The following is a 24,853-nucleotide window of genomic DNA, read 5'->3' on the forward strand; positions in this document are numbered from 1 at the left end:
TTAAACAATCGGCTCGTTACACAAACATAATTAAATACATTTATTTCTGTTCGGGAACATTACACCATCACTACATTTACAAACAAAGTAAATTATCATCAGTCAACTAAAACAACTAAGATTAATATACAGTTAGTAAAGCAAAAGTCTTGATTGAATTTGACAACTTGTTAAAGAGTAGCTTCAGTAAAAGTGAAGTACTCATCATGTTAAGTGTTGAAACTTATGATTCTCTCATATATATATATATATATATATATATATATATATATATATATATATATATATATATAACGAGAATCGGAATCAGCAAGGCCGAATCAAATCGTGTATCAGCCATGAATCGGAATCAAATCGGCCACAAATCGGCAAATTTAAAAAACCCTTGAAATTTAGTGAGTAACCTATTTCATAAACCTTTATCACTGATTTGATTCACTGATTCACAAAAAATCATTCAGCTTGAATCAAATCGCCAAATCATGTGAATCGTTGTGATTCTCGTTACTATGATATATATATATATATATATACACACACACATACTTAATCAGTTAGATTATGTAATGCTGATATTCTTCTTATAATCAATAATGTTTGTCTTAGAGATTTAGTCATATATATATATGGTATTTGTTACCCACCCAAAAAGCGTGGTCAAGAGCAAGGAATCTGTATTCCCACACCCCCCTCCCCGCTCCCCTAAATGAAGATCCGATCCAATAACACATTTCACCGCAGGCAGGAAACCGATCTAAATCTGATTGACGTTTTGAAATCTGGCATGCACTAAGAAACAAGATATCACTTTGTTACCACACCATCTTATAATCAATAATGTTTGTCTCAGAAATTTATTCATATAATGATTCCTTAAAGTATTGAATGTATCAGGCTTGAAATATAAATGCCTCCATCGGCATGTTAAAGATATGCTTAAGGTCATGTCCCTCCAGGGACATAACTCTCCTTGATATATAATCAAGTGTGCTGACTGAGACAGATACCAATAAAATAGGCAGTACTCTGTTCTCCAGCAAGCACTCTGAATTATAATATATACATTTGAAGATATAATTTTCTGAACATATTTTTGTGAACAGTGAATAGTATACAGTTCATATATATTAATATATTCAGTCTGATTTAATCAGAACTGAATTATATATCAGATCTACTGATAATAAGTATTAATTTCTAATCTCTATCAAGGACCCACATACACTTACATGGTATCAGAGCCACACTGATGGAGAATCAGTCAGTCTTATAAAGATTTAATCCATTAAACTATCTTCAATCTACAACTATGGTGAATCACATATGACTGGAAGACAGACTTGATGGAGCCTCGAATTTTCATCATGGAAAACCCGAGTAATGATCATTCTTCCAGAAATAGAATTAGAAGGATACATAGAGGAAGATAAGTCTATGCCAGATAATAATCCAGACAAAACAACCTGAAAAAGACATAATAATAAAGCTATGAAGATCATTATAGATTCAGTCAAAGATCACATTCTCCCATCAATATAAAGCCTATAAACAGCTATTGAAATGTTCGCAACAATTAAAACCACATTTGAAATTAATAATACCAGTAGATTGTTAACATTGAAGCAACAACTACTATACATCAAAATGAACAATGAAGAGTCTATTACATCTTATTTTTTAAGAATCTCAGAATTAAAAGATCAACTTGAGACTGTTGGAAGTCAAGTAGATGACAAAGAACTTAGTATTATAGCCGTAAAAGGATTACCTTTATCTTGGGAAACTTTTATTGGTGGCCTAAGCTCTCCGACCTGAACTTCCCAAATTTGAGCAACTTAAAAACAAATGTACTCAAGAAGAGTCAAGATTAATTTCAAGAGAAATTAATTTAAATCAAGAGGGAGATATACAAGCCCTCCAAGTCAATACCAACAATAAAGGAAAGAAAGGTAAATTCAAACGGAAAAGAAAAGAATTTAACAAAACATTCAAGAAAAGAGATTGGTCAAAAGTACAATGCTTCAAATGTGACAAATTTGGCCATACTCATAACTTCTGTCCAGAACGAATGAAAATTCAAGCATCACTAGCAAAAGTCAAAGATGAAAAGGATGAAAACTTTGCATTTTACTTAGCTCTCTCAAGTGAACTCAACTCCAACAAAAATACATGGGTAATAAAGAGTGGAGCATCTTGTCATATAACAGGATTTAGAGACAAATTTGAAAGCTTTGAAGGATACTCCTTTGAAGAAGTTACTATTGGGGATATTTCTACACATCTGCTAGAAGGTATTGGATCATGTTTAATTCAACTGAAAACAAGTATCACTCTTCAAGTAAAGAATGTTTTGTTTGCACCTGGAATAAAAAAAAACTTGGCCTCCATCTCTGCCCTTGAAGACCAAGGGTATCGAATCACATTCCAAGGGTATCAAATCACATTCCAAAACTGAACACAAATCCAAATCTGTACTTGAACTTATTCATACGAACTTATGTGGTCCTATGTCAATACCTTCTCTAAGCGAATGCCTATAATATGTAATCTTTATAGATGACTTTTCTAGGAAAACTTGGATCTACTTCCTTAACTTAAAGAATCAACCTAAGTGTTATCCAAATTCAAAGAATTTAAGTGCTAGTTGAAAACCAAACCGGAAAGAAAATCAAAATATTAAAATAAGACAATGGGGGTGAATACATTTCAAAAAAATTTACAAATTTTTGCATCTCTGTTGGGATTAAGAGGGAGTTTTCTATATCATATATTTCTCAACAGAATGGAGTCATAGAAAGGAAAAATAGATCTATTATTGAATTTTCTAGAGCTATGATGCATGATTAAAACCTTCACACCTTCTGGGTTGAAGCTTCTAACATTGCAGCTTATATCCAAAATAAAAGTGCCCATTCAATATTGGAAAATACAACTCTTGAAGAAGTATTTACTGGCAATAAACCAGACTTAAGTCATCTAAGAATATTTGGGTGCCCTATCTACATTCACATCCCTAAAAAATAGAAAACTAAACTAGAACCATCACGAAAGAAGGGCATATTTATTAGACACAGTGAATCATCCAAACGTTACAAGAGCTACGTTCCTGGACAAAGATTTATTGAAATTAGCAGAAATGTAAAATTTGAAGAAGACATTGCTTTTAACCTCTCCAAGAAGATTGATGGATCATACATGAAATCAACTACTGAATTAGAAGAGAATCCTCTAGTAGAGAATGGGAGGGAGATTGATACTGAAAGTCTTGCACCTTCAAGTTCCAATACAAAAAATATTGAAAACCCTAACAATAAAAAGAGACCACTTTGGGCAAGACAAATGATAGAAAAAAACCATATAGAACCTAATGGAGTAGTCAAAGAAAACAATAGAACAAGGAACCATTCATGCTATATAGCACTACTCTCTGAACTCATCGAAACAGAGCCTGCAAATGTCAAAGAAGCATTATCATGCGAACCTTGGAAAGATGCAATGATTGAAGAATATCAATCCATACTAAAAAATGATGCATGGGATGTTGTACCTAGACCCAAAGATAAATTAGTTGTCTCTTCTAAATGGTTATTCAAAGTTAAGCATGCACTAGATGGCAGTATTGAAAAATACAAAGCCAAATTTGTAGCTCGCGGATTCTCACAAAAGGAAGGAATAGAGTATGAAGAAACTTTTGTTCCAATCACTTGTTACACTTCTGTCAAAACCATCATAGCTATTGCAACATCTAAAGGGTGGACAATATACAAAATGGATGTTAAAACTGCATTTCTAAACGGTGAAATTGGAGAAGTATACATCGAACAACCTGAAGGATTTATCACCCATGACAAAAATTCTTATGTAAACTAAAGAAAGAATTGTATAGTGTTAAACAAGCTCCCAGGGCATGGTACGAAAGGATAGACAGCTACCTCTCAAAATCAGGATATTCCAAAAACGAAGATGAACCTAATATATATTTCAAATTAGTTGAAGGTGATATGATTATTCTTGTACTATATGTTGATGAATTAGTAATAACAGGTGAAGAACATCTTATAGCAAAATGCAAACATGAGCTTACAGCTAAATTCGACATGAAAGATCCAGGGCTTCATTATTTCCTAGGTCTAGAAGTCTAGCAAAAGAAGAACTACATCTTTCTAAATATAAGGAAAATACATTGTAGACATTTTGACTAAGTTTAAGATGATGGATTGCAAACCCTTAACTACTCCTATGGAAGCAAATCTACATAAACTAAAGAATGACAAATTTGAATCAGAATCCACTGATCTCACTCACTACTGGCAAATTATCGGATCACTAATGTACTTGGTGAACACTCGTTCTAATATCTCTTATGCAACCAATGTCTTAATTCATATGTGAGCCGAAGAAGATCCATCTCATGGCAGCCAAGCACATTTTACGATACTTATGCAGTACAATTGGTATGGGCCTCAAATATGATCAAGTTGAGATTAATCTCCATCAATATTCAAATTCTGATTGGGCGCGCAGCTCCACTGATCATAAGAGCACTACAAGATGTTGCTTCAGTCTCGGTTCAGCAATGATCTCTTGATTTAGCAGAAAACAGTCATCAATCACCTTAAGCTCCACTGAACCAAAATATATAGCTTCTTCCATGGGAGCCAAAGAAGTAGTATGGTTAAGAAAATTGCTAATCAGACTGTTTGGAAAACACTTGAACCCTACAATCATCCACTGTGATAATCAAAGCTGCATCAAACTATCGGTGAATCCAGTTTTTCACAATCATTATATTAGAGATATGATAAATCGAGATGTTCTCAAGCTAGAATACGTAAGTACAAATGAACAGACAGATGATGTACTTACTAAACCTCTTTCCAAGCCCAAATTGGAATATTTTAGAGGTAAATTTGGTATGATTGTAAACACTGGAATTAGGTTTCAATTTTCTTATTGAAATACTTATATATATTCATTATTGATTAAAATGCTCCTATCTTATAGTTGCCTCAAATATGTAATGAAAGGTGAAGATCTTTCAATGACATATAGACAAAAGGTAACCATTGTAAGGTAACGATCTTACAAGTGTAAGGCATGTTATCATGACAAGATTATGTTGTTGTTGTTCCGAATGACCAGAAGTCTTGATAATGAACGTATTATGATCAAACTTCATTAAGTTGTTGTCCTAGAGAGCAAGAGATCATAATACTTGTCATGATAGAGTTCGTGACATTGTGATTTTTGTTATTTGATACATTACATTAAGTTGTAGTCCCAGAATGCCAGTAATCAGATAACTTATTCTCCTGATATGTATCAACAATGTTGATATCAATGCACGTATCAAGAGAATATGAGAAACCTTGGTAACTCACTTCTCCCTCACTAAGAGGGATTGTTAAAGAGTAGCTTCAATAGAAGTGAAGTACTCATCATGTTGAGTATTTCAATTTATGATTCTCTCTCTCTCATATATATATATATATATATATATATATATATATATATATATATATATATATATATATATATATAAACTTAATCAGTTTGATTATGTAATTCTGATATTCTTCTTATAATCAATAATGTTTGTACTCAGAAATTTATAAATGCATGCATGCATACATACATATATATATATATAGACATAAATATATTATATGTAATGATTCCTTAAAGTATCAAATGTATCAGGCTTGAAATATAAATGCTTCCGTCAGCATGTTAAAGATATGCTTAAGGTTTCCATTGGCCACGTAGAGTCATGTCCCTACAGTGACATGAACTCTCCATATATATTCAAGTGTGCTGGCCAAGACAGATTCCAATAAAATAGGCAGTACTCTGTTCTCCAGAAAGCACTCTGAATTATATTATATATCTTTGAAGATATAATTTTCTGAACATATTTTTGTGAACAGTAAATAGTATAAAGTTCATATATATTAATATAGTCAGTCTGATTTAATCAGAACTGAATTATATATCAGATCTACTGATAAGTATTAATTTCTAATCTCTGTCAGGGATCCACATACACTTACACAACTCACATCCCAAGTTGCTTAACAGTCAAAAAATACCATAACATTTAGAATATAAGTATAAGCACTGACCAAGCTTTTTGATTACTAAGATGGTTAAGCCACTGGTTTCTTGCATAGATAAAGAAACACAGGTTTCATAATTGCACTTCAAACAATTTGTTTTGTTTTCGGAAATCATAAATACTGGATCACAGTACTTTTGGGTTATGAAAACCTAAATCAACAAGCATTCCCTTCAAAAAATCAAGTCATCATTTACATTGTGCCTGCTTTGTTTCATGTTACATGTTGCCAATTATCTTGTAAAAGATATTAATCCCAAATTGGCTGTAAAACATTTTCTAGATAAATGGAATTTATGTCTTACATTGTTTCATGGTTTCCAAAAACAAAAGTGATCCAAATAATTTAATTGACTTGAAACTTTTATAGCATCTGAAGCACCTTTTCCTAATCACATATATTTTAAAGTCCCATGTTTGAAAGATAACCAAGAACAAATGAATTTTACCTGTTCCTGATATTCAGCACCCCATATTTCCAAAACTGACATTGTTTCATCGCCAACTACTATCGATCTTATGTCAATTTCTGCCCCCTGTTTAACAAGTGACAGTACATATAATTGTTGTTATTCTAGATGTACGACTACACACCAAAGAAATAACACCAAGTATGCCAAACGATAGTTAATACCTTAGGGTAGATTATTTCTTTCACAACATTGCAGTTCCCACCTGCTCCTTGATCATGAATGCTTATAATGGGATTTTTGTCTCCCATTTCTACACATGCACGGATAACACGGTACAGCTTTTGAGCCATTTCCGCATCCCCTCGCTGAACTGCATTGAAGTCCAACTCTGCATCATTTTGACCACTTACCTGAACAAAACAAACAGAAGTATCATAAAAATTAAAATCTTTACAGACAAAGGGAATGATTGCCATTAAGCTGTACCAAAGATTATAAAAAGTATTTGCTCTAAATGTAGTAAATCTTTTCACAAAGCATAAATCTTCCATAAAAAAATTACTCCGACATACAAAGCCCTTATTCAAAACCAAACATGTCAGATTTTCTCAACAAAAACACACAGTTATTACTCACATATGAGAACAAAAGGATGCATAAATTTAACAATTTTCAAAAAATTATATTTTGAACATGTCAATTTAAAGTAGAATAACCAACAAGAAAACATATATATTGAGTTCTGCTAGAACTTGGGAAATGCTTGGCATAGACTTGTAGGTTCGATCATCTTTATCCAAGATTTTTAAATTTTCTTGTTCAGAATAGTGCCAGAGAGTTCAAAGTTAACGCAGAAATGAAATGAGTGGTAATAATGTGACTTGGTTTCTCTCAGACGAGTGGTAATTGGAGGAGACACTGGAATGGCACAGATACAAGACAGGACCCTGTATCCACAAAAGTAAGGTTCTGCTGCTGGTACTGGCCGGGATACATCTCAAACTCTATTATTACAATGTGCAAAAAACTATCATAATAAAATAATTAAAAAGAAAAAACAGTGCTAATCCAGTTAAAAGTTAAAACAGTCAATAAATATATTTATATATAAAGAAATTAAAATAATTAGCTGATAAACTATTTATTGTGGGAATCATCATTGCAGATTTGTAATTCACGTAGATGGTGGTAGGATGTCATCCCGCATTATTTTTTTCTCGGCATCAGAATTGGTGGTGCCTGCTACCCTTCACATGATCCCCTACCTCCCTATAATCATCAAATCCATCCCAAACATCTCCTTTGAAAACAATGGAAGAATTGAATAAACTGGAAGTGAACGACGGATATGGGTACGGGTATTTATTCGGGTCTGACCAGATGGCTCAAAGGAGTGAGCAAGAGACCAAAGATTTCATCATCATGAAAGCAAAGCTTGAGCAGCTTCGTTCACACCAAATGAAGCAAGAATCTCTCAGAGCTCATTGCCTCTAAAATGGCGGACATGAGCTATAGACGCACAATAGACCAATGCAAATGGAAGAACTTGGTCACTCACTACAAGGTCTTCACAAATCCCTAATCACATATTTCAATCCCCAATTACATATTTCCCCAATTCTCTCCTGATTTACTAAATCCCCATTTCATTCCTTACTTCCCTTGTTTCTCAACAATTGTACCCTTTTTTCCACCTTTTGTCCCCAGTATCAGTGAATTGTGATGCCCAAATTGTTGGCAACTTTCCTAGAGATTGACCTCGGATTCCAACAGTGCCCATTCTTTGACAAATGATGTGCGCTTTTCACCAACAAGATGGGAAAGCAGACCCAAATGGATAAATCCAAGGAGGGGATTTTCAGTAAGAGGAAGAACAAGGGAGTTGTGAAGATTGCAAAGAAGTGGCTTTAGGAGGAGGAAGTGGTGGGAATGGCAAAGAAGAAAGTGGCATACAAGGAGAGGCTTTGCATGATGGCAAAGAAGTCTCGGGAAAACAACATGAATGAAATTATGGAGGGTTTCGTCAAGCAGTAGCATCTCATTCAAATCCAGTGGCAAGAGTCAATGGAGTATAGGGGGGCGGAGTGTTGAGAGACAATGGAGACTCTAGAGAAGGAAAGGCTTCTCATAGAGCATTAGAGGAGAGACAAGTACGACCAACACAAGGTAACGCAGGATGCACGTGCTAATAACAGAGGCGCTCTTCTCACTGCCCTTCTCACCAAGCTCATTTTCCCTTATATATGAAAGTTAATTGCTTCGCTACTTTCAAAAGGACTTGGTGAAAAGGTTCCAAAAGATTTCAAGCAAATGTGCGTAGAACCAAATTAATCAACCTTTCCCAACATCATTTCCACCCACATTTAGACATTTTGTGCTTGTTGATTTTAGGCCAAGTTTATATGTCATTAGAGAAATTTAATAAATTGTCAGGACCTTTGCATTTGAAATATTACCTTTCTTTTTCTTTTTTGACACAATATCATTTATTGTATATAACTATCAGCATAACCATTGCACCTCCTTTTGGTGCAAGCGCTAGTACTAAAATACCTACAAAAAACTAGACTCTTCCAGAGTCTGCTACTTTTTTATTTCATCGTGGACTGTCATAGTTGAATTTAGTCCTTTAGTACTATCAATCTATGCAAACATCAATATATAGGGAATAGAAGATATTGTTTTCTAAACCCCTTTGCAAATGTTTGTTCAAAGATTTGGACGAAACAACTATTGAAAGGTGAACTTCGACTTGATGATAGTTGTTTAAGACAAAATGAGAGAAAATCTCTTTATGTATTTGTGTGTATTATCAAACAACCAGGCTTGGATGAATTAATCCAAGAAAAGTAATAGCTTAACATTTTTGCCTAAGCCTCTAAAACGTCAAGCTTTGAAAAGAAACTAAAGGATGTCAAAATAAATCTAAACATGTGAAACAAGGAGGCTTTAACAAACATCTATCTAAAAGCCTCTTATGAAAACGAAAATGGAAGCTATTCAAAATGATATCCAAAATTTAAAGCTTCAATAATATGAATGACAAATTCATAAAGCAGCTAAATTCCATCTACCATAAGGAAGAAATCTTATTGGATAAAACAATAAGGGTATGGTGGTCACAAGAAGTGCACCAAAATATGAAGATTTTCCATCAATTGACCCTTGTGTGAAGATATCGGAATAAGACCTCTCAACCAAACTTCCAGAGTGAGAGGTTATGGAAGATTAGGATGTATAGCAAAGGAGATAAAAATATATTAAATTCTGTATTTGGTTTTCATTAAAACGCACTATTTAAACCAAACAAACTTACTTAATAGCACAACTATGGATCACGCAGAGGGTAAAGCTTCCTTTCTATAAAATATCAATGCGTGTTAATGAAATTGAAGATATTAATTGATAGTTGTACTCAACTTTCAGCTGAACATGTTATCAGTTAGAATGATTAAAAATGGTAGCAGCTTACTCATTTATTTATTTAATTCCAATAGATGATTATAATTAGTAAACTGAATAGGAAGCAGTTACTCCCTTCAAGTCAAAAATAGTTAAAGGAAGTCTTTTCAATATGAAATGGCATCAGTTATTAGATCATTAGGAGTTTTAAATTGGTTAGGAAAATTCGTTTGTTACATAATGTCATTAAGCGATATTATTAAGAGTCGTGTTGGAAAGTTTCCAGAGTTGAGTTCTTTTTGGAAACTCATGCAGTTTCTGCAGTTGAGTTCTTTTGGGAAACTTTTGTCAATAGGGGATTATAATAATGAGCTCATTTCATTAGAAAATGAGCGCTTGAATATTTATTTTCTTTTGTTGCCTTTGTGGCTTATCTGAGTTTCTGAATCTTGCTTCCCTTGCCGAGGTATAAGGGAATTGAGAAGTGTTTACGAATCACTACTGAGGTATAGCGATTCCATCTAATCTCCCTAACTATTATTGTCTGTGGTTGGAAGTATTATTATTGTGGAGGAAATTGCATTTCTGAGGTTTTCAGAATTCTGAGATTTATTTCTGAGGATTGCATTGGCAATTGTGCTGAGGTATACAATTGCTCTCTTCTCCTACTGTTTTACTGTCTAAGGGGGATTCATTGCTGCAGTTGTTGACTGAGTGGGTGAAAAAAATTAATGCCAATTTCGAGATTTGCAAGGATCGATTTGGGGTTTGACATTGTAGGAATTATTTATTAGGCAGCGATTTAGTATTTATATCAATTGTGCTTCACATGTTGTGCCTGCGATTTCAATTTGAGGGAGGATATTACATAATTTCTCACCTGAGATTTCTTCTTCAGGCCTACTGTTTCATATTCTAGGGCCTGCATTCAAAACAAGGTACCGTGGTTGTGTTTTTAGGGGCCACATTGCAGCACTTTTGTCTTCCAATCACTCCCAGGGCTACTGCAATTTGTATTCAGGGTCTGCACTACCTATAGCAATGGCTAAGAAAGGGAATTGAAGGCTGTGGATATCTATACTGGAGAAGCACTTCAAAAATCAGGTGCAAATATTTGATCACGTAATAAGTATTGTTGCCAAATAAAACATACATTTGCCAATAAATTTTGTGAAGTTGAATGTTCAGATTTACTGGTATTTGTTTCAGATTTATCTATGAAGTTTCTTTCTTATAAATACTACTATATTTCAAAGTCCAAGGAATTTCAGAAGTACTTAACATAAGCAAAAGGGAGATTTATATGTGCATCTGCCACCACAGCTAGGGAAGTGACATGTTCAGGAATTACATATCAGTCATAGAATACATTAGCTCATTTCAAATCTTATAAGTTGGATTGTTCTGAAATTTGATTGAACTCCTAGTTATTTGGGAAAACTAATTTGCTTTGTGTAATATCATCCAGTCCGAAATGGGATTCCAGCTGGTTTCTTGACATTGGTATATGAGTTTTTCCTTGTCAAGTGTTTGACGAATTGTCAAAAGACAAAATTGTGGTGTGTGATAAAGTCATAACCAACAAGGGTTATTACAACATAAAGGATCTCAAACAGTTAGCAAAAGAATTTGTGATTCTTTAACACAAGTATTCTGAATAATTAGAAATCCTCCAATTTGAAAGCTCAACAGGAGTTACTTACACCTATACCCAAATTAATATCATCCTCAGATAATGAGTTCCTCAATAGCAAGTTCTCTAAAGAACAAATCAATACTGCCCTTTTTCAACTCCATCAAGACAAATCGCCAAGGCCAAACGGTTTCCAGGCATCCTTTTCTTCAAAAATGTGGGTCTCTTTTAGAGGATGAAATTTCGGAAGTAATAGAGGCTTCCACAAGTGTGGGTAATCTAATCACTAATATTAACAACACATTCTTGGCATTAATTCCCAAGAAATCCATCTGTGAAATAATGGGAGATTTCAGACCTATAGCACTGTGTAACACAGTGTATAAAATTCTCTCAAAGGCTTTGGCAACTCGATTGAAAATCTTCTTACCAAAATTAATACCAGAAGAACAAACCAATTTTGTTCTGGCACATCAGTCTTTGACAAAACCATTATTATACAAGAATTGATCCACTCTGCTCAAATCAACAAAGATCCATGTCAGTTAATGAAACTTGACATCATGTAAGATCTCAGAAGCATTCATTTCTCCAAACAAGGGGTAAACCTAATTTTCAATTGCATCTCTACTCCCAAGATTTTTCTCCTTTAACAGTTCCTCGGAAGGTTTTTTTTATATTTCCCATGGTCTCAGATAAGGAGACCTTATCTCACCCTTCTTATTTATGATAATGGCGAAGGCCTTTGGGAGAGCTATAATGAAAGCTCACTCAAAAAGGAAAATTTATGGTGTCTTAGTACCTGAAGGAGTGTCTAACATAACTAACCCAGAATTTGCAGATGATAAAATTCTTCTTGGCAAAAGCTTCAAAGTTGAAGCTCAAAATTATAAAATTATTCTAAACTTATATCTGCAGACCTCTGGTACAAGCTAAATGCACATAAATCTGACATTTTTTTCCTTAATAATACTCCTATGATAAAAAAAAAGAAAACTGCAATATTATGGAATTTAAAAAGTGAACTATTCTTGTCAATATTTAGGTATCCCCTTGGATAAGGGTACCAGGGTCAGCAAGCTTTGGGACCCAGTATCCAAAAAGATATACTCTAAAATGCATAGCTGGAAAGGTGAATGATTTACTAATGCAGGTAAAACTACTATGATTAAATTTGTTCTCTTTGCAATTCCAGCTTATCAAATGTTGTGTTTGCCTCTTTCTCAAGAGGTAAAGACGAAATTAGAAAGTAAATTTAGAACTTTCTTTTGACAATGAGTATCAGAGCACAAAAAACTTAGGCTTATAAAATAGGATACCAATTATAAACCTATATCAAAAAGGGGGTTGGGTATTAAAAATTTAGAATGGCAAAACAAGGCTTTAGGGGCTAAACTTATTTGAGAATGTATCCAGAATCTGACAGGAAATGGGCCAAAATCCTTTATCATACATACTTAAGTAGCACAAATGTGGCATGGATATTCCAAACCATTAACCCCCCTAGAGGGTTAAGGGCTTGGAACTTCATGTTGGAAAGAAAATCCTTAATCGATAATAAATTAACCTAGGATATGGATAATGGCCATGAAATATTGTTTTGGGAAGATTCATTGGTCGGTTACCCAACTATGGACAGTCTTAACCTATCACCAAGAATTAAGGAGATTTTAACTTCAAGATGAGGTAGTTATCTCACAGTGTAAAAACCTTGTCTGGTTAAATCTAAATCAAGCATCAATTTCTTTCACATTGAATGGTTTGACATTACATCAAAGACTTTCCAAGCAAGCATCTGATACCACTGTAAAAATTCTACATATGCTCTGATAGAATTATCAATGCCAATGAACAATGTTTCTAAGTCTTTTGGTTTTTATTAATTTTTCAGAGGATATACTAACAACACAGCTCCAGCATTACTTATAATTTTAAATGGAAAAGGAAATACAATTCACATGTATCGAATTCCAATTTCTATTTAATACTGGAACCTGATTTCTTCCATAGCATAATCCTTGGTGCTGCCAGTTGAAAGGAGAATCCAGAATTTAAACTAGAGGCAGCTACAGCACTCCCTATCCCATCAACGCAAGCCAAGACTCAATCGCACCAGTCTGCTACGACTGGTATTGCTCTGAATGCCGATCACAAGCAGTATATTCAGTAATGTCCAGCTGTAATGCAGATCGCAGACTCCACAAGCTGGTCGTAGGTCAATTCCAGTGTGTCAGGTCTAAGGTGGATACTTGCCCAACCTATTGTCCTTTTCAGCAACCCGCCAACTTGTAGATATGGCATCCAGACAGAAATCAACCCCACACACCTTTCCAAACTTGAAACGGTAGTCACAAATATGCCCCAAATAGAATCTTAATTTCAACTGCTAAGTCTGTAACAAAAATTCAGTCAACTTCCTTCAAAATGTTAATCTCCATAGCCACAATGATTACAGTTGGAGAATTCGACAACTGTATACTCCAGCACAATTGCCAATGAGAATCTTCAAAATTATAACGGCAATCTCCCAGACACAGATAATGACAAATAGGAGATTTGACAAATGAAATCACTATACGTCAGCAGTGACTTCAAGCAATCTTCAGAAACTAATAGACCCTTATACTTCAGCAAGGGCTCACAATTCAGAACTCATAAAAAAGCCACAAAGGCGATAAAAAGCATATATATTTTCAAGCGTGCCTTTCCCCATGAAATGAGCTCTCATTTATAAAATTTCATTGGCCCAAAGTTTAAAAAAAGACTCCACTTCAAAAATTGTGGAAGTTTCCCAAAAGAACTCAACACTAGAAACTTTCCAACACACTTTTTAGAAATATCACTTAATGTCATTATTATAATAATATAAACATTATTATAATAATGCAACTTAATAATAAATAAGAGCTCATGCAATTATTAACTTAATTTACCGTAGGTGACGACCAATTGCCAAAGCCACCCACTGCACTGCCAAAACTAGCAACTGCCAAAAATAGACCTACTAAAAATAGTAAATCTACAATTGGGACCCCTAAAACACCCTGTCAGCTCACGAGGGTCACTATGATGAGCTAACTCCATCAACTGTGTAGACCTGCCAAAAACAGGGACATTACACACAAATTATGTTTTGATTATTCCTAAGCATGGCCTTAGGTTGGAAATGGAAAGACATGGAAGATATTCCCATAACAAATAGTGAAAAGGATGAGTTATCTACGGTTCTTAAGGATAAAAGTTTAGACTCAAAACCTAGAGTAGACAAACTGATCTAGGGTAGATCTCACAAGAAAGCTTAATAGTCCATTATTCAACATCAACAATAACAAAAAGTGGATCTACCCTTGAATTTATTGTGGAACTATTCAATTGTGCTTTGAGATTCAGTGTACGAAAGCTTGCATGGAGAAGTGTTGACAAAAAGCCTATTAGTAGTGCCTAGATAACTATTGGGATACCACATGATACAAACCACAGTAAAGTGCTAGCTACAAAAATAAATAAATAAAACATCCAACGAGGTCTACCACAAATATGAATCATCCTTGTTCTCCAAATTGAATGTCTTTGGATGACAAGTGTGAGTGGTGGCTGTAATTTTGCAGCCAGATGTGAGGAAAATTGTCGTATAGTTCTTGTCGCCTTCTCATTAAAAGCGATTGCAAATTCTACTCTCTCATTTTAAACATATAAGGAGAGTTTTCAATCCGATCACATCAAAGAACTTCACCAAGATTTTCTGAAGAAACAATAATCTTCTTTGGATGACAATATGATAGAGAATATTTCACCTAAAACATCATGTTGGTTTTATCGATTTTTCTCCTAAAAAATTGCACCTTTTTGCAATTTCTTTTAAGAGCATCAAGCTCCTCTGTAAAGTTTGGAGGGTTTGCCAATTTTTCCTCAAAATTGTACTAGTTGTTCTTAGTGTTTGTCTTTGTTTCCATGGAAGAACAACTCTATTATCCAACATCAATTTGGATATTTTATCATGATTTCTGGTCAGATGTTTTGTTGATTATGGGAGGGTTAGTAGCAAACTCGTCTCAACAGCAACGTTAGTGGTGGGCTCTTGTCTCTTGTTGCAAAGCATTCTGAAGAAGGGGGCACCCTTCTCTGTTCGTTTTTGGGTGAATTTTGGCTTCTTGATCATTAACATTTTGCAGATCCAAGGAAGGTCTCAGCAACAATAGAATGTTTTGAAGAACTTGTGACCAAAAGACAATAGTTAAACAATGACCATTAAGGAAGTGTATTAGCATATTATAATGTTTCTTTAATGGTCATCTGAGTTAGTCTTTAATTTATTAGGTAGTTCCTATTTTCGTCTTTAGTGCACGATTTTATCTTTCAGATATATTGTCTTTGTAAATCTATCTAAGGAGCTTTCATCTCCTTTTTTTAATACAACTACAACAACATCGACTTACCATAATGGGAACAAAGCTTGCCTTCCTAAAGTAGGACTATTCATATCGGAAGCCCTCCAAAAAAAGAATGTTGATGGCAGAATGGTTTTAAAAGATAGGATTTGAGGAGCTTTGCGAGAATCTTGTTAATTTGGATAAAATTTAAATTGAAGAGATTTTTAAAATTTATTCCAAATTGTATCTTGATCTCAATTTGACAATACTGCAACTAGAATAAGACTCAAAGTGATTTATTCTTCATTTATAATGACCCTAATGTTGGTATCAATATAATGTTGCAAAGCTATGATGAAATAACAATTTTATCTTGAGTATGGTAATTTTCTACCAACTTGAGAAGGTATAAATTGTATCGCTGATGTATCTTGTAATCGCACTTTTATTTTTCTATGTGCTCCAGGATTCATAGCCACTCAATATAAACATAATTGTGTGGAGACATGTCTCCGACAAAGACATGTCCATTAAACCTTGATGCCGATTCACAATACATGTTCACTGCTTATTGTTAATTATGAATGATCGCAGCTTATCAATGTGAATTTATGTTATGATCAAAGTCAATAATTGTATCAACCGATACAAGAAGGTAGTGCAAGTTAATAAGAATGCACAAACTGGCAATCTTCATCGATTACGTATAGCAAATACACATCAATAGGATACTTGATTAAAGATAAGCCGATACTCAATATCGACACATGTTATGATATTAGATTAACATGATTAATAGCTATTAAAAGTCGTATATAAATAAGGAAGGATATATAATTTACTTAATACATGGAAAGGGAACACAATTGAAGTGGAAAGTCTTGAATATCACCCAAAGCAAGCAAAACAACACCGTAGGTGAGCGTATAAAAAATTCCGCACTATTGTATCGCTTCAAACATGACACAAGTATGAGCATCAAGGGGTAAGAGGGACCCATCATAAAGGCTAGGATAGGAAAAGAACAATTGATATCAGATTCATAGGGAGTATGAAACTTCTTCAAAGGTAAGGGAGCTTAGAATATTGGTGTTCAGATGGAGTCTGAAACACTCGTCTGAAGCAGCGAGTACAGGATATGTTTTACTTGGTATTTGAAGATCTTGATCACATTAGAATCAAGGGAGTTTTGAATTCATGTAAACTTTTTGTATTATGCATGTGACTACATATTTAATGGGCCTACCCCTATGTACATCATGAGGAAGTGACAACTTCCAAATGATTATTATTTGTATTTGCGAAAGTCATGATATACATTTTACGTAAATGTTGAAAAAGATCATGATGGATTATATCATGTAAATCAAGAACTAAGTGTCAGATGTCATTCACTTGATGGTATATGAGTTGTTTGTAAAGATATATGATAGGTATTTGGTGAATATCAAGTATTGATATTCTCAGGCCATTACCTTATTGAGTAATTGGTCAATATCATATGTTGAATGTCTTATGGGCAATTACTCATAGTGTTTGGTGAATATCCAACGTTGATATTCTAGAGATCAATCTCATGATATCAAAATGGTGGATATCTTCTAATCAAAGATATCCTTCAAATTTTGTCATTTCGAATATTACCAATGGCATAATATCTATGTGTTTATCTTCCCTAACTAAGAGAAAGTGTTAATGATTGGTAACTTCTGTTGGATAAACCTATAAGACTAAACTTAAGTGTGTGTATGTGTGTCTATGCATATATATGTATGTAAATATATGTATACATATAATCTCTCTGTGTAGTTAAATAATGAATTGTTATATTACTTCAAACGAATAGACGCGTCCCTTCTTGAAGGGACGTGTGTCTCCACATCTCATCCTCAATATATATATATATAGAGAGAGAGAGAGAGAGAGAGAGATCGCTGGCCTTGGAACATACGTACCAAATGTGGTTGTGTTACAACATGTGCAGCAATTCTCCTCCTTTAACAAGGTGAAAAGGCACCTCTCATCAACTTCAGTGATTCTATGATTGCTACTCTCTAGCCAAGAGCAATACACTCCTCTTCCAACACGTACTCTTAGGCCATATTCCCTTCCTTGTTATGATGGAAACTAAAAACATTACAGCTTAAAGTGTAGTGTTTTTAAAGATTTCTTAAACTTTTGAAATCATGAGAAGAGTCGGGCATTTCATGATGCTTTGATGTTGTTAGTAATAGGTCGAGAAAAGATCTAGATTATCACTGTCTCTTAAATATGCTTGGCTCTCTATTGAGTTGTTAACATTTTGTTTTCTTCAAAGTAGTAATTGGCTCCATGGAGACTTATGTTGCTACTTATCATATAAGGGAGAACCGTCAAGCAACGTTCTTGGGACAGGTAAAGCGGGAGACGTGAAATCGCATCCTCAATCCACTCTCAGAGGTTAAAAGAAGAGTTGTCGATTGAGTGAATATTGCAAACATTTGTATTTGATAATGAATTTACTACGTGGGCGAACAAGGATATTGTGAGTGTGTTTGCTTCTCTGTTTTCCCTGGCTAAAATCCCAAAAAAGGATATTATCTGTGCTATTTGCCACGTGTTTGTGAAAGATCTATTGAAAGGTTTAGAATTAGTTGTTTTTAGCATTCATGATAGTTTTCAAATTCCACTCCCAGAAGCATACATACGGTCAACCTTGGCAATTTGCATGCTCTCGAATGTTGCCCTCGACAAACTATCTTGGTCTTCAAAGATAAAAAGCTTTTTAAATCTTACTAGCCAACGATGAAAAAGGAATATGCATTTCATCTTGTGCATCATAGACTCAAATTCTCCTCTTGATTCCAAGTGGATCATGCATTATTGGAGGGAGGGATATGGCCTACCTTCTTCTATCAATGAAGAGGATGTGGCTAGATTACTGATTATTCCCCCTCCAACGACCAAGGATAGTTGGGCTCCAAGCATAAGAAGCCTAAAGAAAAGCTATGAGTATCAGTATGGCAAAGAGGAAGTCTACGAGAACAGAGGATGAATCAATCATCATCCACAATCAATCCCCATGAAACTTTGTTTCTTTGCATTCTGAACGCTGGATAGTTTACTATAATACTTTGTACTCTTACACCTTACTTTTAAACTCTAGATAGCTTAATATAATAGGTTGTATGAAGACATGATTTTTATACTCTTTATTTGAACATATTAGGCTCAAGATATATCTATGAACTTTTCATATCATGACATGTTTAACTTTGGAGCTCTATCATTGACAAGTGTCATTCTTTTGCTTATTCCTTTGGCTTATGGTATGTTTAGACAGTCTCTTCTCAACTCCTCTCTCAAGGGTTTCCCTTAGGTCTTCTTGTTCTTGTTCGGGCTGTGGTCCTTTCCTTTGCTTTTGGCTGCTGTTTTTTGTGTTATGGATGTCATTTTTTTCAGTCTTGTTCCTTTCCTTCCTACTTTGTATGTTGTGTGTGTGTGTGTGTATATATATATAGGTAATCGACCGAAGCCTAGATTATTTTTTATTATTATTATTATTTTTTATTATTATCCCCTCTTTTGTTTTCTCTTTTTTGGTCTTTTCTTGTTTTTGTATATCTACACACACACATATATACTTTCTTTTTTTGTGTCTCTTCTCTCACTTCTTTCAAGATCTTTATATATATTTTCTTCTATCGATATTTATATACATACATATATATGATGTCTCTCCCGGTACCATGCGCTTCTCTGTTGTCATTTGTTATCTTTTATTGCATCTGACATCCTCTATATATATTCATGTGATAGAAATAAACTCTGGAGTTTTCAATTTAAATAAGTTTCGTTCAGCTAAAATAGAGATGCTAGCAGATAAGACAAGGAATACTAATATTGTTATCGCTTAATTTGATGTTTTTAATCCAATTTAAAAATAGATAAGAATGCAAAACAAAAAGGTTAATGGAAACGAATGTAAGTTGATGAAAGGAAAGTTTTAATTAAGATGGAAGATATTTTTAATTCAGAATTTAAAAATTATATTTAAATTGACGAAATCCTATAACACGAATTCATACTTGCATACTCAACTGTCAAGCATTGTCTGCATTGTATTGATAAATAGCCTACAACATACAAAATTTGAATCTATCTAGCAACTACAAAACATATGTTGACATCAATAACAAATCCTGCAATAATATCATCATGTCAGCAACAATTCCAACTCAACAATCACCAACAATCTCTCCCTATCGCAACAAGCCTTTTTATTCAACATTGATAACTTGTTGGACGATTTGATAATTGATTCCCTACAAATCAAAAGTTCCTTCGGATTTTATCAAACAAAATGATTCATAATATGTTTCACATCTCCTTCGATACAGTCTTAAATATATAGGCATACATTCAAGCAATTGTCCTTTAAAATAACACTCATGTGTTCAATAGTGTCACCCAATACGCAACCATACTCTAAGTTAAACTGATAGAAAATGGGTGGAGAATGATTGAATATTCAACATTTTCCCATATTCCATCATTGTTATAAAGTACTAATAAGCGAGTCCTAAACACTTTCAAATTTTACTCCTACAAGTGGCTTGGTGAAAATGTCAAATGTTCTTAAGTTCAACCATGTTGAGTAATTTGACTCATGGAGAGAAGATTTTTGGTTAACTTAGGTACAAGATTTGAGTAGAATTGGAGTTGAATGTTGTTTTGGCAACCATGCTCTCATATAAAGTGGCAATAAACTTCAATAAGCATGGTTTGTTCATGAAACACTAGATTATGAGCAAGCTTGCGAACACTTTGATTGTCACAATGGAGGACTATAGCTTGATTTTGTGGTATTTCCAATCCTTCTATTGTGCGAAGTGGCCAAACTACTACATGATATTCTACTTCAATTGAGGAACGAGCAATCATGGTTTGTTCCTTAATTCCATGCAAAATATCTCCTAAACATAAGAAAAAAAGTAATTTTATATGTTGATTTCCTATCATCAACAAAACTTGCATATTGTGCATGTGTGTACCCTATCAAAAAGAACTAATCAATCCTTTTATATTTGAAACCATGATATATTGCACCATGTATATACCTTAGGACTCATTTTCATGTAATGATCCTTACCGACATCTTCTCTAGAAATGATTTTTCTTTCGCTTCGCGCAGAGGAAAAGAAGGCCGTACGGTTCTGTGGTGTATGGTGTCACAAGGCAATGATACAAGGAGGGTTGTATAGATGCAATGTTGGTCGTACGGTCCCTTGCACTTGGTCGTAGGGTGGCTATGAATGGTCGTACGGTATGAAGGGGGTGGCCATACGGGAATGGTTGCACGTTGTATGATATTAAGGCCATATAGTGGAAGTGAAGGCGGATATATGTCGTATAGTGGGAAGATGGCAAGTAATTGGGCCGTACGGTAGCAAAAGGATGTCATACAATGGATGCAGGGAGGATGGAAGTATGGCAAAAGGAAGGGTTAAGAAGGTTGTACGGTCGTGCGGTATTACGATGTTCGTAGGGTAGCACAGAGGGGGGTCGAAAGGATGAACAAAGAGGGAAAGACCAGTTGAGGTTGTATTTCTGTGCAGTGACAAGAGGATGAATGGTGAAATGAAGATGATGACGAAAAATGGAGAAGTTCGGCAACGTCGTTTTAAACACAAAGCAATATTTATTAAAACAAGAATAACTTGCAGATAATCAGAGACTGAACAGATACACACTTGTACCAAATAATAATATTCCACATAGAAAATGATGCTCCGATTTGCCACATCCGAGCCAAGCAGTACATAGACGGGATAGGGTGAGGGTCAAATCCCATCGAAACCAGAATAGCCAAGTAGGGAAGATCTTTCACTTCCAAAATGGCGAACAACAGAGAATCTCAACGGGAATTCGCAATACAAGAAATAATCCAAATTGCATACCTAAAGACTACCTACAAGTCATGCTTAAATATCCGTTAGGAAAACTTTCCGAGGGTGTACAAAGATAGCCGATGGTGACAAACTACGGAAACAAAATAAAAATGGGTCCGAGATATATTAAATCAATCGGCCCATTAACAATAGTTTGATCAATGATTTATTTTATAATGGGAACATTACAATCCTCTCGTCCCAAATTTTGCTTGTCCTCAAGAAAATGCAATGTCCGGTGTTGGAGAATGTGCTCGCCCTCCCACGTTGCGTCGTCCAATGGCAAGTGTTTCTAATGCACCAAATATTCCTTCACCGTGCAGTTTCGCAAGGTCTTCTCACGTACTTCGATGATCTTGATTGGTTCCAATATGAGCTTTCTTTCTTCATTGAGTGGTGGAAGGCCTGTGGCTACCGTGATGTTCTGCCCCATAGCCTTCTTTAGACATGAAACATGAAAAACGTTATGAATACAGCTTCCCTCCGAAAGTTCTAGCTTGTAAGCAACTTCACCAATGCAACGAACTACATGATAGGGGCCATAAAATCGTAGCTTCAATTTTTCTTTTCCCTTTCTCTTCAATGAGGATTATCAATATGGTTGGAGCCTAAGATAAACCAAGTCCCTACTTCGAAACTCCTTTCCATTCGATGTCTGTCGGCGTACATTTTTTGTTGATTCTGTGCCCAATGTAAGTTTTCCTTCAGGTATCGTAGGATGTCCTGTCCATCCTGAAGCCAATCCCTCACCCTTGGTGCGCGACTGTCTCCCAGCACTATGTCGATGAAGGAGAGGGGTTCGTACCCATACAGAGCTTTGAATGGTGCCATCCCGATGGACATGTGATACGTGGTATTGTAACAATATTCTCCTAGATGTATCCACTCGAACCACGCCTGTTGTTGTGCCCAAACAGTTTCGAAGGTAACCTTCGAGCCACTCGTTGACAATCTCCGTTTATCCGTCTGTCTAAGGGTGGTAACTAGTACTTGGTGACAATTCTGTCCCTACCAATAGAAACAGTTTTGTCTAGAAGATACTGATTAATCACCCATCCCGATCACTGACAATGTTTCGGGGTAACCCGTGTAGACAAAAGACTTCTCTAAAAAATAGATCGGCAACTTGTGCAGCCTGAAAATATGAGGGGATGGCGAATAAATGTGCGTACTTTGTCAATATGTCAACCACCACGAAAATACAATCATTTCCGTTCACTTTGAGAAGCCCCATTATAAAATCCATCGAGATACTTTCCCACTTATGTTCTGGAATTGGTAGAGTGCAATAACCTAGCAAGTAGATTATGTTCGCATTTGTTCTGCTAGCAGACTGCACACTCTCTTATATACTGCAATATGTCTCCTTTAAGTCCTTTCCATGAAAACCTCTCCCGGAGACTTTTGTAAGTTTTGAGGAAGCCCGAGTGTCCTGCCAAGGGTGAGTCATGTACTTCAAGATTTTCTGCTTCAATTTGAATTCCAGCACTAAAAATATTCGATTCTTATAGTAGATGATATCATCCACTACTTTGTACCGATCATCCTGGGTGTTGTCATCTATTAGCTCACAGGCAAATGTGCTTTTGGAATATTCTACCAACAAATGTGCCTTCCAGTCAGCTGAAATCTGGTTTACTCAACAGATGGCGGGTTTCCTGGACAAGGCATCTACAACCACATTGTTCTTTCCTTTCACATATTCAATGTCAAAATCAAAAGTCTAAACCTTGCTTACCCATTTTTGTTGCCTCTCGTTCAAGTCCCATTGCTCCAGAAAATATCTCAAACTATTGTAATCCATATGAATGAAAGACTTAGCACCCACCAGATACTACCAAAACTTGGTTAGTGCATGTGCGATGGCCAATGTTTCTTTGTCATAGATGGAATATAAGCATTCTGTTTGTGTAAGCTTCTTGCTCCCATAAGCTATGGGGTGTCTATCTTGCATCAGTACCGCACCAATGCCTTCTTTGGATGCGTCACACTCCAGAATAAACAGTCGAGTGAAATCAGGTAATGCAAGTACGAGACAAGTGCTCATTGCCTCTTTCAGCTTATAAAAAGTGAGTTGTGCCTTTTCGTTCAACTGGAAAGACCCCTTCCTTGTCAGATCCGTTAAGGGTGTGCTGAGCTGAGAGAATCCTTTAATCAAACCTCCGGTAATAACTGCACAGTCCGAAAAATCCTCACAACTTAGTGAGTGATTTTGGGGGAGGCCAATCAAGGATAGCCTGAATCGTCTCCTAATGAACTTGAACGCCATATTTACTGACCACATGTCTCAGGTACAAAATTTCTGTCATACCAAATTCACACTTGGATTGCTTGGCAAACAAGGACTGATCCTTCATGATCATTAGGACTTCATCCAGATGTCTCAGGTGCTCTTCCCATGTCCTGCTATAAATAAGAATGTCATCAAAAAATACTAGTAAGTACTTACGCAATTGTTTGTTGAAGATGCGATTCATGCATGATTGGAACGTAGCAGGTGCATTCATTAATCCGAATGGCATGACCAAGAACTCATAATGCCCATAGTGACAATGAAAGGTCGTCTTCTCCACGTCTTCCTCCCTCATGCAAATCTGATGGTATCTGAAATGGAGATCTATTTTCAAAAAACAGACCACGCCATGCAATTTATCCAACAACTCATCTATACTTGGAATGGGATATCTATTCTTTATTGTTTTTTGTTCAACGCACGGTAGTCCACACACATGTGTATCGTCCCGTCCTTTTTTTTTGACCAATACCACTGATGATGCAGAAGGGCTAGAACTAGAATGGATCCATCATTTCTCTAGCAGTTCCTAAATCGTCTTTTCGATCTCATCTTTGAATTTCTTAGGATGGCGTTATGGTGTGGTTATGACCGGCTTGGCTCCTGCTTCCAACTCGATAGTATGTTCAAACCCTCGATACGGTGGTATGCCGGGAGGGATGTCTATAAAAACCTTATCATGGTCGCTCAAAATCCT

The 24,853-nt window shown here is 35.3% G+C and overlaps 1 protein-coding gene and 1 pseudogene across 2 annotated transcripts in view; one reads left to right on the top strand and one right to left on the bottom strand.

Annotated features, from left to right (window-relative positions):
* The window catches only part of LOC149558863 (putative phosphoribosylformylglycinamidine synthase, chloroplastic/mitochondrial), a 300,036-nt gene that overhangs the window by 76,185 nt on the left and 198,998 nt on the right, over positions 1-24,853 (bottom strand). For both annotated transcript variants that reach the window (XR_016365078.1, XM_089832878.1), the window contains exons 18-19: positions 6,750-6,938; positions 6,565-6,651 (exon numbers count right to left, since the gene is read on the bottom strand). Coding sequence is in view for 1 of the 2 variants with exons in the window: in XM_089832878.1 (XP_089689004.1) it covers positions 6,565-6,651; positions 6,750-6,938 (276 nt within the window). In the remaining variant the exon portion in view is untranslated. The remainder of the gene's footprint in view (positions 1-6,564; positions 6,652-6,749; positions 6,939-24,853) is intronic.
* LOC149558864 (trihelix transcription factor GT-3b-like) lies at positions 7,840-8,775 on the top strand (annotated as a pseudogene).

The sequence above is a fragment of the Cupressus sempervirens genome, chromosome 5, assembly GCF_028749045.1.
Source record: "Cupressus sempervirens isolate cs-2001-9-10 chromosome 5, ASM2874904v1, whole genome shotgun sequence".
NCBI classification, from domain to species: Eukaryota; Viridiplantae; Streptophyta; class Pinopsida; order Cupressales; family Cupressaceae; genus Cupressus; species Cupressus sempervirens.